Here is a 14,816-nt window from a genome sequence, read left to right on the forward strand (position 1 = left end):
GGAAATAAATTATTAATACAGCATTAGTTTGTGTAATTTTCTTTGCTTAATTAAACCTTTGGTGGATAGATAGCTGACTACCTTTGTATATTGGCTGGTACTGCAGAAAGCAGTCATTAGTCATACACCCTTGCTTTGGGGCGTTACATTATTTATTATAGCCTAAAATCTGCAACATTACACCAGATAGCCCAATAAAATTAGCTGGTGAAGTATTTGGCTAACAAGCTTAACTAATAGTCTACTTTTGCTATTAGTGTTAACAATCAAACAAGCAAGCTAATGCTAAATAACTCATAGCTCTCTTTTGAGTTTAAATATTGTGTTTGTGGTAGATTGTTTTTAAAGTGGTAGCTAGCGTTACTCTGTGTTGGTGCTGTAGGCTAGTGACAACCATCAAAATCCCATCCCAATCCCAACCCGCAAAGAGGTATTGCAGTTTTGCAGATGTGTGACAACTAACAATGTGATGTTAACTTGTTCCCATGTTAACTTCCATTTTGGATGTCACAATCTTGGTGACATTGTGGGAATAAGTGAAAAAGGCCCCACTCACACAGGCTAAAAGACTGGTTAGTCACCCCATGGCAACCACCCGTTACTACGGAAAAATGTGTATTCCGCCAACTGACTTGCAAAAAAACTCTTTCTGATTGCTTTGATTGCTAGCTGGTGGAGGCAGTTTCACTTAGTTCTGCAAGTTGAAGTGAAACTGAAATGGAGACTGTGCACCTTCAAAGGTGAACCTTCTCCATTCACCATTTACATCACAATTTTCAACTTTCACTACAGCTCAGAGAGCAAATCATTAACCCTTTAAGACCTACCATAGAACCAAGTCTGCCAGAGCTTACTTTATATTTTTACATGCTGTAGTGCCATTTTTGGGAGCATTTCAAGTTGCTATACATCAATACAACAGTTATAGTCCAAATTTTAATAATATGTATGGATTAAGTCCATAGTAACTACATAAATTGCAAAAAAGTGCAATAAACTACAAAAAAATTGAAAATCGTTTTTGATTTTTTTACATATATTTCTAGTTAGAGAATTTTAAGACGTTTATCCCTCAAAACTGTAAATACAAAAAAGTTGCACAAAAAAGTTTCCAGCAACAGGAAATTTATTTTGAGTGTCTTCATAGTTTTATTTTTGAGATATTTATATCCTACAAGAAAAACGAAAAAAAATATTATAATGCAAATTTGCAAAAAAACAGCATGTGCATCAAAATAAACTATTTCCAGCATTGCAATATGAGTTTTAAGCATCCCAGAAACTATTCAGAAAAGCATAAAGTCAACATGAAATACCAGTATAGGCTTATAAGGCCCCGAAGGTAAAAAAACCCCTACATTTTCCGCAAAAATGACATCACTTCCGGTTTCGGGCAAGTAATGGGGGGCATGCGATAGTTTGCGCTGACGTCTATTCCAACGTAGGAAGTGTTTTGAACAGCTGATCGGTTCGGCAAAGCGTGTTTCTGGAATATTATGTTTTTGTTGCTGCAAGTGCTTTTTATGCAATCTTTGCAAAGCTATATGTGGAAGGAAACCATGACCTAGGAGAAGCTGATGGCATAAGATGTAAGTACAACTCCTCCAGTTTCATATGTAAAATAAATTATTGTTCTAGCTTACGTGGTTCCAGTTCTACAGGGATTTAAAAATAGTTACGCAAAACGGAGCGTGCCCACTCCGACCAGCTTTAAAGGCTTAATATCTGCAAACAAGTTTGTGTCTTCCATGTAAACTATGGGCAACAGTAGCAACTGCTAGCAACCGAAGCAATCACAAGGAGGTTTTTACAACCAGTTTCACCTCAAAAAAACCCAGCAACCACTCACTAACCAGTCGGGCAGTACAGGTTTTTGCTTTTGCTGAGTTTGTCAAGGGCCAACCTGAGAACATTTTTCTTTTAAAACTGTATGTAAATTCATAATCAATGACAAAATAAACACACACTTGTCATGTTTGTTGAACAAAAAACATAATTCAAACAAAAGAAAATGTCCTGCCATTGCATACATTACTTTTCCTAAGTATTTAAAGTGGGCAGAAAAAAATGATAGTCTTTCCACAGCCAAGAAATGTGCAGTGCTACTAACAGCAATACTAGAGTTTTATATGAAATACGAGAAGTTCATGAGTATAGGAATTCCATTCTGACATTCCCAGATTCTTTCTTTTCTCTCTTTTTCTCTTGTCTTTGAAGGTGCGGCACACTTTATGTGAGGAGTAATAAGATCTGCACCATGGAGGGAGGGTAAAGAGCTCCCTGTTATGGTCACACACACCTGCAGGTAAGGTTGTGTCGAGGTCAGAGTGTGTCTTCCTCAGTGGGAGATTCTGGTGCGGTGTGTCGGTAACAGGCTCCAGGGAGTGGGGTTGGTGGGGGAAGGGGTCGCCGGGAGAGGGGGAAGGGGACGGAGAGTGCTGGAGAAGATCAACACCGTGGAACTTCAATCGTCTCCCTTCACCTGCAAGAGGAAGAAAGCAGCAGGAAGGTCAGCAGGAGGGAGGGAAGACTAATTTTACCTGACACGCACTAAATTGAATAAAACAATAAATCCAATCATGTTGTTGACATGGCAATAAAGTATTAGATTATGGCTCTTGAGAGACAGCGATGTGAAGGCAGATCATTTGATATGATTTCAAGTCTCTCTTAAAAGGCTGCAGTGCTTTCCTCTCACAACTCTCGGAGATCGTTAACACAAACATGATTTACTGCTTCTATTAAACATTCACTCAGGTCACTTTAGTGAGACACAATGTCAACTATAACTCTGTATTTGCATCAGGAGGCAACCTTTGGAGCTGAAAAAGGAAGAAAATGTGGGAACTGCCATTTCTCTAGTGGCCACTTCCCTGGTGAAGATGACCTGCTGAAGTTCAAAGTGAGCATCAGAATGGGGAAGAAAGATGATTTAAGTGATGATTTGAATGTTGTTGGTGCCAGATGTTCTGATCTATTTCAGAAATCTTGATCTGTGGAGATTCTTCCAATGACCATCTCTAGGGTTTACAGAGGATGGTGTGCAAATAAGCAAATATCCACTAAGCAGCAGTCCTATGAGGGAAAATGCTTTGTTGATACCCAGAGGTCAGAGGAGAAAGGTCAGACTGCTTTGAGCTGACAGGAACTCAAATAACCAATTGTTACTGCCAAGATACAGAGAAGAGCATCTCTGAATTTGTAACACATCGAAGTTTGAAGGAGATGGGCTACAGCAAGAGAAGACCAGACTGGGTGACAGGTAAGAACAGGACACAATTCACACAGGCTCCCCAAAACTGGACAGCAGAAGACTGGAAAAATGCTGCCTGGTTTGATGAGTCATGATCTCTGCTGTAACATTTGGATGGTAGGGTTCGGGCATCTTCTGATGGCTGCAGCAGGATAACACACTGCATCTCAAACTAATCTGCGGCAGCTGCGTGATGCCGTCATGTGAACGTGGACCAAAATCTGTGAGCAATGTTTCCAGCACCTCGTTGAATCTTTGCCACAAAGAATTAAGAAAAAAAGGGAGTACACCCAGTACTAGAAAGATGTATTTCTACATTTCTTTTTCTAAATTTATATATTATCTAACTGTCTAATTCTCTCAGCTTACAAAACCCTCATACAATTGCTAGAGGCATTGGCAACACATGCAAAGGTAGGCTGATAAGACTAAGAAAATAATTCAAGACTCAGGTAGCAGTTTAGGCAAATTTGCGAGTAAAACAAAGTCAAGTGGAAGTCCAATTCTCCCAACAACGTTTTTTGGTTGATACCTCCTGAATATTTTTCACTATAAATATGAAGGAATATGGAGATTTCAAATCAAGACTGTTTACATAAATAGTGTCTAATTAAAGATGCATTAAGAACTCTGATGATTTGCCCTTTTAATATTAACGTTTACTCTAAAATAGCATACAGTTAATGTCACAGAGTTGCCTGAAGTTGGTAGTTGTTTCCACTCTTCTTTATTTCCTGTCACATAATTGCTGATACTTCAAGTGTCCACTGTTTAAAGTTGCCTCTGACTCAGCAGGTGTTTGAGAAGTGGCATAAGCAACACTCGATGAGTTCATCTCAGCTGAACAAGTGGAGAAGACTTTGCAGCTTTCAGTTTCATCATCACCATAATGACTCCTGTACATGCATTACATTTTAATCCAGACGGGCTCACGGCAGACACGACGGAGAAACCTGCTGCTCTGTTGTAGCTCACTTCCCGTCTCCCTAATGTGTTTTGTGTGAGAACATGAATCCAGTGAGTCACTGGTGGCAGCAGGCACCTAGCTGGTTACCTTAATGTCATACAGAGCTGTTTCTCACCCATTCCATTAAGCTATCAGCCTCGTTTTAGAGCAACAGTCATATCGGGCTCAGCCTGCTGCTAAAGTTTATGTCCAACAATGAAATTGTGCCACTCGATGAAGCTCTTTTAAGAGGACTTCAGTACTAAAAATCAATAAGTCAAGAAAGCAAATAAACAAACTGGAGCCAAATCAGCCCACTATTACCCACCCTGTGCCAAAGCAAACTTAAGGAACATGGCCGTACCGCTGACACTGACAGCTGTCACCAAGCACTCAAAACACAGATCTCCTTCACATTTGGAAGTCAGATGAGTCCAGCTCACTCTCCTTCCATTTTTCTCCCCCTAGCTGTGTCCCTCTTGCAGCAGCCTGTACGAATTATGCCTCCAGGCACTTAACAACACAGAATTACAAACCTTTGATCTGTTTGAGAGATCTGTTGATTTTTCTGTAAATGTTTAGTTTGGGCATCAAATAAAGGTGAATTATGCAAAGCTCAAAGGCGCAGAACAACAAAGGATGAGGGACAATTTTGAGTTTAGGAAATGCGACTGAACCTAACATGATTAAGACTTGATGGCATGGCTCTGTTTTAGACATCAGTGACAACAGAGCTGATTAAAATCCCAGCATGAATAGTGCTACTGGTTTGTGAAGCCTCAAGATGAGCGTCTCTGCCAGAGTCATCTTGGTTGCAAAAACACCGATGTGACAACAAGGGCAGGGTCTAACAGCGAACTGGCTAATAACTTCTGATCGACAGATCTTTGGCCAATGAGCATGCGGTTTCATATCACAGCTAATCCTACATTTTGAAACACTTAATGACCAAGATTTACTAAACAGACTTGTTTATTTTATTCAGTGTGATCCAAAATGAGTGATTGAGCCCATGCATCCAGCAGAAAAATGTCCAACAAGGTCGAATCAGAAAGACTTTTACTAGACTGCGTGTCTTTCTGCAACCACATCTATCACCATCTTGTGGCCTGGAGATAGAATGCAGGATTAATGTGCTTCCTCACTGGCTTCATTTTTCTGACCCAGAAGCTGTGCCCATGTGTTTTACTGTCTGTGGTTGCAAAGCAGCTTGCAGATGCACAGCAAATTCAACACTGAATGAGATTTGTCAGTAGGATGAGCAAAGTCATCTCATATAGCAACTGTGGTAGAGCGGTTTCTTTCAGCTGGAAGATTGGTGGGTCGAGCCCTGGTTTGATCCCCTGCTCCTGCACGTTGAAGCATCATAACCCACGTTGATACCGAACCCTAAGTTGCCTCCGATGTGTCTGTCAGTCCACGAGTGCCCGTGAATGTCAGATAAGATGCCTGAGCGTAACTTTTTTTTTTGTATGAATGTATGTGAGGTCGGTTGAATGAGTTTTTTTTTTCTTAATTACTTTTTTTAAAAATAAACACATCTTCTTACATATTGTTCAATGAAATCCCTGATACGTGACACTTGCATAAACAAATCCTGCAGCTTCTGAACTATAAGACATGCTCCATGTCACAATGTTGTTTTTTTTCAGGGAGCTGATTTATTGACTTTCCTTTATAAGAAACATGGTTTCCATAACTAGGTAGAGTATTAGGGAAACCTGGTTTCTCCAGGATAAATTCACCTGGGAAAATTGACCGCTGATTCCTTTGTTCCATTAGCAGGTAGAAAGTTTTGTAATTATTTTTTTACAAGCATGTGTAGCCCACTGTTCCCGCTTAGTTGCCCTAATGGTCTATAGCACACAGTGTATGTGACCATAAACATCTTGAGGCTGCTTAAAAACTATTTAAAAATAAAGAAACAGTAACAAACGGCTGCTGCAGTTGCTTAGAAGAAACTTTACAGCAGGTATCGCTAACTTTTGCAGCCAACGTGTGCTGGTGTGACTTTTGTGAATGCTAAACCAGCATTAAAATGCTCTAAAACTCGAGGTTTAGTCAGTAACTTTGGAGCTTTCAGCTGTGTCCCATGACCAGCTAATCATTTTAACAAAGACGCTCAAAACTTGAACCCAGAAATTTAAATCCAACCTTTTCCAAAGCGCTGATTAACAGTCATTGGCTGTCCCATTAAAATCATTTTAAAAGGGACATTTGAACTCTCTTTAATGGCACAACTGTATTTGGATGAGTAATAATGATTCCTGCTGTTTCTCAGATGTCTGAAATAAACATGCTTTTATCACCATCTTAACATTTGGAAACCTTTTGCTCGGCAAATCATCAAACTAATAACTCTAATCATCAAAACTTCCTGACACTTCCTGCTTCTAAATCTTTGGACACTATAAATCTTTTTTTTTCCCTAACAACAGCAAACCTGGATTCATGATTTAAGAAAAACTCCTGACTCCTTCCGCTCGTCTGCTTTACTCATTGACTAACCTGCCCGTTTTTCCACCTGTCCTTTTATCTCTCCATCTTTCCAACAGCCTATTCCCTTCAGTTATTCATCCTCTGTTTATTTTTGCAACAGTCTCCCTATTTAGCTCATTCACTGACTGCCACTCAATCGGCGTTCCCCTCTGTGCATGAATAAGCACGAGTGTTTGAGTCGGAGCATCTCCAGCTTTCCAGCAGAGAGGCTAAAGCTGTGACTCAGCCGTGGAGTGGTGCTAAATACGACTTCCTGTCTGACTGTCATGCATTCACCCACTTCCTGCTGGTGTGGGTCCCTCTGTAACGCCGACACCATAGTGACAATTTTGCATCCTCCAGTCTTGGCTAACTAACTTTCCTACTTGAATATTCAGAGCAGTTCCCACTTTCAAGATCAGCCTCATCTCTCACCAAGCTGTTATTAGCAGGCTGTAAGTCTTCTTGTTGCTACTGTGGGCATCAATAACAGACTCTGTTTAAACTATCAGCCTTCCACCAGTCACAAATCCTAATGTCTCCTCAGTATAAGCCTTGTTAAACTGCTCAGCTGCCTGCGAGTGAGTCTTAAGGACACAGAGGTTAGAATAGCTTTGGGCAAGAGAGAGAAACATGACAATCAAAAATACCACGTAACCTTACAGTATATTACAATTTTCTAACAATTCTCATGACATAAAATAACATATAAGAGTGTTTTCAGTTTAAAAGTAGGACAACGTTGGGATCTAAGCAGAGTGATGGAGGCAAAAACGCACCAGACTGTTGCCTTAACAACACACATCGTTCAGACTTTATCTTTTGGACTTAAAACTTTTAAGGAATCAACATTAACATTCCAGCTAATGCCATAATGGTTTCTGGAGTGATAAGTGACCATATATTTGTAAAGAAGGGTGGATTCCTAAGTTATCGGCTAATGCTAGCAAGCTTGGCTAGCAAGCTACATGTATAACCTGCATGAGGGAAATATGCACAAAAACACCAGCCAATCACTGCTAGCGAACAGGCTAATGGAATACCAGGTGAGGACTGGCAGAATAGCTATGACCCTAATTTTAAGCTAACAAATTTCAAATGGATGGATTTGAAATAGTTTTTTTTCCAATCATTACTTGTGAAGTTGTTATGAAGGAAGAAATTATCCATAGAGAGAAAAACAGTTTTTCCTGTCACACTATAAACATGGTTTAAGTCAGGTTTCCTTGGCCCGTCACTGTAAAATTGACTGCTAAGCCCCATTCACACAGACCTAGAAACCAGTCAGTATACTGTGAACAGCTGTAGTCGCAAGTGTGAAACTTGTTGCAAAGAGGTATTTGGGTGCTTCACTATAAATCTTTTACCAATTGCTTTTATCACTAGCAGGTTGCCACCATCGGCAGAAGTTTGCATGCGTCCCAGATTGTAGTGAAAGCATGAAAAGTACAACACAAACTAAAAAAACAAACTTACATGTGTAGCCCACTGTTCCTGCCTAGTTGCCCTAATGGTGTACAGCACACAGTGTATTAAATTATGTGACCATAAACATCTTGACGCTGCTTAAAAACTATTTAAAAATACAGAAAACAGTGACAAACTGCTGCTGCAGTTGCTTAGAGGAAACATTAAAGCAACTACTAATGTGACTTTTTTGACAGGGAATGCTAAACCAGCATTAAAATGCTCTAAAACCCGAGGTTTATCCAGCAACTTTGTCTGGAGCTTTCAGCTGTGTCCCATGACCAGCTAATCATTTTAACAAAGACGCTCAAAACTTGAACCCAGAGATTTAAATCCAACCTTCTCCAAAGCGCTGATCAACAGTCATTGGCTGTCCCATTAAAACAAAAGACACTTTGCTTTAAAATCAAAGCTGCACCTTTGAAACTAGGTGGTTGTGGTGATAAGGGACAACTTTAACTTTGGAGAGGAATATTCTCCACCTCTTGTTTGCATTCCAGCACAACTTGGCGAGTAAACCTCGAGTGTCTGTAGGCAAGTGGGCCTCTTCCAGGCAAAGTGCAGGTGACAGCAGAAATCTGCTAGGACAAAACAATCACAAGGAGATTTTTGGTGCAGGACTTTCTTTATGAATGTTTTTTCCCAGAAACAGCCAGCAACTTCCAGCCACTCGCCAACCAGTCGAGCATAAAGCGGTTAGCGAGTGCCAAACAGTTATCGACTCTATGTCTGTAAAACCAAGTCCTAATTCAACATCATAAGCTGTTACTTGGTTTAGGGTTTAGGAAGAGAACGCTTTGTGGTATAGCACAGCCTTTTGCAACGTTAAACAGCACTTCACCACAGTTCAGTGCTACATATCTAACTTTATGACATCAATATGAGCAATCTTACAGCTTGAACAAACAACCTGTAGGGGTGTGTTGGGTGGAGAGGACCAGTTCCCTTAAATGACAATCCCATCTTTGCGTTGAAGTTTCACATTTGGCTCTGTAAACAGTAACCGACAAAAGATGAATTATCACAATGAAGACTTCTAAAGCTCTAACAGAACCACTGAAGCTGAAGTAGTGCCATATGTTTATACTAGAAAAAAAGTGTTTCAGAAATTCATAATTTCCTCTTATTAACATCAGCACCTTCCCCCTCAGTTTATAAGTGTTACACAGCATCCAGCCCTCTACGGTGTTGGAATAAATAACAAATAACTTCCTGTGTTATTCAGCTACTGCTGACCCTGGCTTATCATCTATCTTCCTGTTTGCACTGAATGCCATCAAGAGATGCATCTGAATTGCAGCTCACTAAATGGATTCATCTTGTGACAAAGGGTACAGTGTGGAGCTGACAGGATTTGCAGAAGTTTTTCAAAAGTTCCACCCCCTGTCAGATTCCTTGTAGATGGAGGCGCTCCAGGTAAGCCAAGAGGATTAGACCGTCTGCAGCTCAGCAGCAGGAATGCCTGTCTCTCGCTCTCCGTCTCTCTCCACTAAAGCTCTCAGACTTTCTGCATTCTTCATTCATAAGTGCATTCAGAAAACATCTGATTTGGGGTCTGGGACTGTTTTGCTCTTTTTATAGGAAACAGCAGCATTTGCACTAAACTCCTCGCTTATGTCCAAGCCTCATTAGCTGTTATTTTTGTAGGATTATTGACAGATTTACAAAATAAACAACTGCTAAATTATTTGAATTGTGAGGTTAAAAAAATGTTACTTTGACTAGATAAAAATTGAAGAGTCCATCTTCAGATAAGCTTTCTGTGTCATTATCCACAAATTAAGACAACTGTGGAACAATGGTGAACATTCCCAGGAGTGGCCATCCTACCACAAAAAAGCACTGTAGGCCTCATTTGCCTCACGACTCAGCAATAACTCAAATGTGACAGGTTACATGGGAAAACCACTGCTGACCAAAAAGAACAGGACAGCTTGTCTCACATTTGCTAAAAAAAGATCTCTATGATCCGCCAAACCTTTGGGAAAATATTCTGTGGACAGAAGTCGAAGTCCCGTTACATGTGGCATAAAACTAGCACTCAAAACATCACCATATAACGGTCAAACATGGTGGTGGTAGTGTGATAGTCGGGGGCTGCTTTGATGCTTCAGAAGCTGAATAATTTGCTGTAATTGATGGAAACGTGAATTATACCCTACCAGAAAATCCTGAAGGAGAATGACCGACCATCAGTATATGCCCTGATCCTAAATACACCAGCTCTTTTCCCTTAAAACTGCACTTTGCTAACCATCCCATATATATATATGTAGATAGATAGATATATTTGAAGTATGTTAATATCAATTAACCCATCCATTTTCCGCTGCTTATCCAATCACAGTGGCTGCTAGAGCCTAACCCAGCTGACAAGATATAAGAAACACCTTGGGCAGACAGACAATTAATATTTTTGAAATAAATAAATAGAAAACTGTGTAACCCTAATATAATATAATATAATATAATATAATATAATATAATATAATATAATATAATATAAAAATGTTACCAAATAAAATGTCAATCAAACCTTGTATAAAAAGATCTAAACATACATGTTCACTTTTCCTTTGTTCAACCTCAAATCAATTCAAATTATTCTGTGAGTAAATGTGAAACAGTGAATGGAAATGCCTGAAAATGCAAAATTACACCAGCGACGTCTTTTTCACTGTCTGATCACATTTAGCTCAGAAATCGATATCCGTGGACGTCTGGTGTTTGGTAGGGCTGCTCAGAGACACAATAATGTCCCGCCTTTCTGCAAGTCAAAAAACCTCCAAATCACCCAGGGCTCTCAAATATGTGATTACATTAAAATTTTACCGATGAACTCTGTCGAGAAAAAATAAGCACAGACCGATGGCGTCTGCCTGCTGCTTGTCTCTCAGCCTCTGTTGCATTCACATCTTTCACAGGCTAAAGTGCTTCAGTCATTCATGAAAATTGCTGGAGCGAGATGTGAGGGAGAGGAAGGAAAGTGGGAGGTGGGAGCTGCAACCCAAAAAAAAAGAAGCTCTCTCACTACCCTCCATTCATTATTCTTCCATTGTGTATCTCACTGTATGCATTTTCTGTCCTGTGTCATCCTCATCACTTCTCCACCTTTCCCTCCATCTTTTTGTCGCTGCTGCTTGTAATTCTTCTTTTTTTTGGGGGGGTGGGGGGGGGGGGACTAGGGAGGAGGAAGAGTGGTGAGTTACCATGGCAACAGCAAGCTGGCTGAGAGCTACCTGTTCTCTGGCATAGGAGGAGGAGGAAGGAAAAAAGCAAGAGATGGAGTGTAAAAGAGACAGAGGGATGGTGACAAATTGGATAAGTCTGACGATATCTTATTTTTTTCTCATTTTATCCAAATCTGATAACAAGACTAAAACAAATCAGTGAGAAACCCTGAGAACAGCTGTTTTACATGCATCCAAATGGCCTTTTTTGACTTATTCTGTTGTGCAGTTGAGTTTCATTTGCGTCTAAAACAAATAACTGGGCTGCACCTTTGCACAGGGTGACACCATAATTCATTACTGCTAATGAGAGCACAGCAGTTTACGTGGCTCAACCCAAAATACACTACAGAAAATGTGTATACATACTCTGCAAAAAATAGTACCCAAGAAGCATGCTATTTACCCCTGTTGGGGCACTGCTTGCTAAACCTGATCCTGTTCATTTAATGAAACCACAGACAGGCTTGATGGAAGGAAAAGAAGGAAAACAGAAGGAGAAACGTCAGTCTTATACTCAAAGTTCCTTGCTCTTCCTCTCGGTGTGAAGGAAGTGAATACCCACCAAGTACAACGCCACAGGCATGCATCATTATACCTGACCTTCTCCTCCTCTACACAGTGGGTGAGGTGAGGTGGGTGAGGAGAAATGGAGAAAGAGATATTTAACTATAGATGGATATGCGCAAGAAGGAGGGGAGAGGCATCCAGTGACGAAGCAGTTGCTATGCCAAAAAACCAGGAGGACCACACATGCATGCAAAGACACATACACACACACAAACGTAGGCAAAGTAAACAAGGAGGAGGCTGAGTGGAAGCAGGAGTGTCAGAACGATGTTGCTGAGGGTGACCACAGCATACTAACAGCTCTGACAGCACACACACACACACACACACACACACACACACACACACACACACACACACACACACACACACACACACACACAGGCAATGCACACAAACAGAGCTGACTGCCAGAGATGGGCGAGCGCGATAGAGAATGTGATCATAGGAAGAAAATGTCCTCGATGTCAAGTCTTGTTTCTGCAGCATTTTCTCCCTCACAGCTACAGGGTCAAATAGGAATCTGTCCACATCGTGCAGCGTAACCTGAGTTGTGGCTTCTGGCATTAACATGCGAGCTGATGCTGAAGCTTTCCCACTGTTTTTAATAACACTCTGCATCTGTTCTCTTCTCAAATCACTCCCAATTATTTCTTCATGACCTCAAGAGAATTTAATAAGGGGCTGGGGGTGAAACGTCTTCACCTGGTGATCTTATACCACGGATTCTCTCGGCGTGTGTCCGCTTCACCGGAAGACTACACCTGAAAATGTTTCCTTACACCTGTGTTATGAAATGGCTTCGTCTATGCCAATCTCATGAGTCAAGAAATCAAGTTTAATGTGTGGACTGGATGTGGCGCAAATACATTTCCAAAAGGTGACTGATGTTTCCCACGCTGAGTACCTTACATCAGCTGTAGGAACACAGCAAGCTTTTAACTCTGAATTCTCGAAAGAGCAAGCCCGGCATGAAGCACACACACACGGTGCTGTGCAAAACTCTCAAACCACTCCTGATTTCTTGAAAATCTTTTGTTCCCAAGCAGCCAAGTGTCAAGATCCTGGGTCACTGAGTTTTTAGACTTTACAGTTTGGTTTTATTTTTAACATCTTCCAGTGATTCTTAGTTTGTGCTGTTATTTGCCTTGAGTTTTCCTTTTCCTTAGTTCTCACTAATATTTCGGGTATATTGCTCTTTATGTATTTTCTCAGTTAGTTAATTCATGTCTGTGTTTTCATGTTTAGTCATCTCATTTCACTTCCTGTCTTATTTTGGCCATTATTTGTCCTCTGTGCCTGATGTTCAGTTTTACTTCCCCTCATCTTGTTTCCTTGATTGTCTGCACCTGTGTTGTTCCCCTCAGGTGTGATCACGTACTTGTGTAGCTTCAGTTTTCCCTTTTTCTTTGTTGGTGTGTTATTTAATTCTGTTTCCCATCAGTTTGTTTTCCTGCTTTTCCCTGGACTCCCAGGGTTGTGATTATCACCTGTTGGACTCTTTTGGAATGTAGCACATGACTGGTCTGTATTTGGGGGTCCACTGCCACACTCTTCAACATCACAAAGACTGTCTTGTCATTTTTTTTTAAAGTGGTCCTGAGCAATAGTTTTCCAGGACTAAAATGATCTATGGCAGATAAACAGTATCTGGAAGTTTTGTCCTTAAGAAATGGGAAAAAGATCCAGTAAAGACCTGCCACGTGAGCTGGGAGATTTATCTGGTCTTTCAGCTGATCCGTCTACTGTTCACTGGACCCACATCAGAAATGGTCTCAGTTGAAGGCTGGCTGTCAAGAAACCATTTTTAAGGAAGGGAAACATGGAGAAAAGACTGAGGTATGAAAATTACACAAGAACTGGACTTGTGTAATTTCATTGACAACAAATCTTATGGGGTGATGCAATCCATATTTAAAACTTTTACTTCTAATTATCGTCTATATGCATGGAGCAGGTCAGGAGAGAGGTGCAACAGCGAGAGTCTGCAGCCATGTATAAAACATGGTGGAGGCTCTGTCATGGTTGCATTTCAGCCAATCGTGTTGGAGAGGTTGTCAAAACTAATTGAATTATGAATGCTGTCATGACTGGCCTCCCCTTTTTAGATGGTTTGGACATGCAAAGGAGAGATAGTGGGTATCCTGGACAAAGCATGTTGAGTATGGAGTAGCCATTTGGAAAAATACAGATGACCAGAGAGGAGGGGTAGGGTGAGATGGAGGAATATGATCCACTGTGGCAACTCGTAGAGGTAGCAGCTGAAAAGGGATAAACAAGACACTATGAGGACTGTCAAAGACGACCATGCACCATGTGGAAGAGGTATCTGCCAAATTTGTTGAGCAGGATTAATATTAGCACTGTTTTTCAGCCTGGAGCTTACAGTTCTTCTTTGGAGGAATACAAGATTGTGTTGCTTTTCCAGCACACATTTAATACACAACCACAAAGAAGCTAAAGCCAAATTGGACTGATGTGACCTCCAAAGGGATGAAAATTCAGATTTACCGCATGTTGTAGCTTTCCTTGAGTCTGATTTCCCATGACTCTCACTTTTACAGCTGTCACACGACTCCTTCGAGAACAGCACAGGTGACAGTGAAGGCCCTCACAAAGCCAGGACCATAAAACCACCAGCGTTGTTGGTTTACTGCTCACAGAAACCATCTTTATTTGGAGATAAAATCATTTCAGTTCTCAACATGACAGGAGCCATCTGAAAGCTGCCAAATGATGATTCATTTCCAATAGAATCTCATATTCAGGCTTAATCTATTTAATTTTGAATTATTTTTCAGTGAAATTTCATATTGAAGCCATAAATTCTAATAAATGCGAAAAATGCTCAAAGGCATCTGGCTGCACCAAC

At 40.7% G+C, this 14,816-nt stretch overlaps 1 protein-coding gene across 1 annotated transcript in view; it reads right to left on the bottom strand.

Moving 5' to 3' along the window:
- Positions 1–14,816, bottom strand: part of nhsl2 (NHS-like 2) — a 221,637-nt gene that overhangs the window by 14,458 nt on the left and 192,363 nt on the right. Inside the window, exon 5 of the mRNA XM_063468240.1 lies at positions 2,300–2,482. Coding sequence (XP_063324310.1) covers positions 2,300–2,482 — 183 coding nt within the window. The remainder of the gene's footprint in view (positions 1–2,299; positions 2,483–14,816) is intronic.

This window comes from Pelmatolapia mariae, linkage group LG3_W (genome assembly GCF_036321145.2).
Source record: "Pelmatolapia mariae isolate MD_Pm_ZW linkage group LG3_W, Pm_UMD_F_2, whole genome shotgun sequence".
NCBI lineage: Eukaryota > Metazoa > Chordata > Actinopteri > Cichliformes > Cichlidae > Pelmatolapia > Pelmatolapia mariae.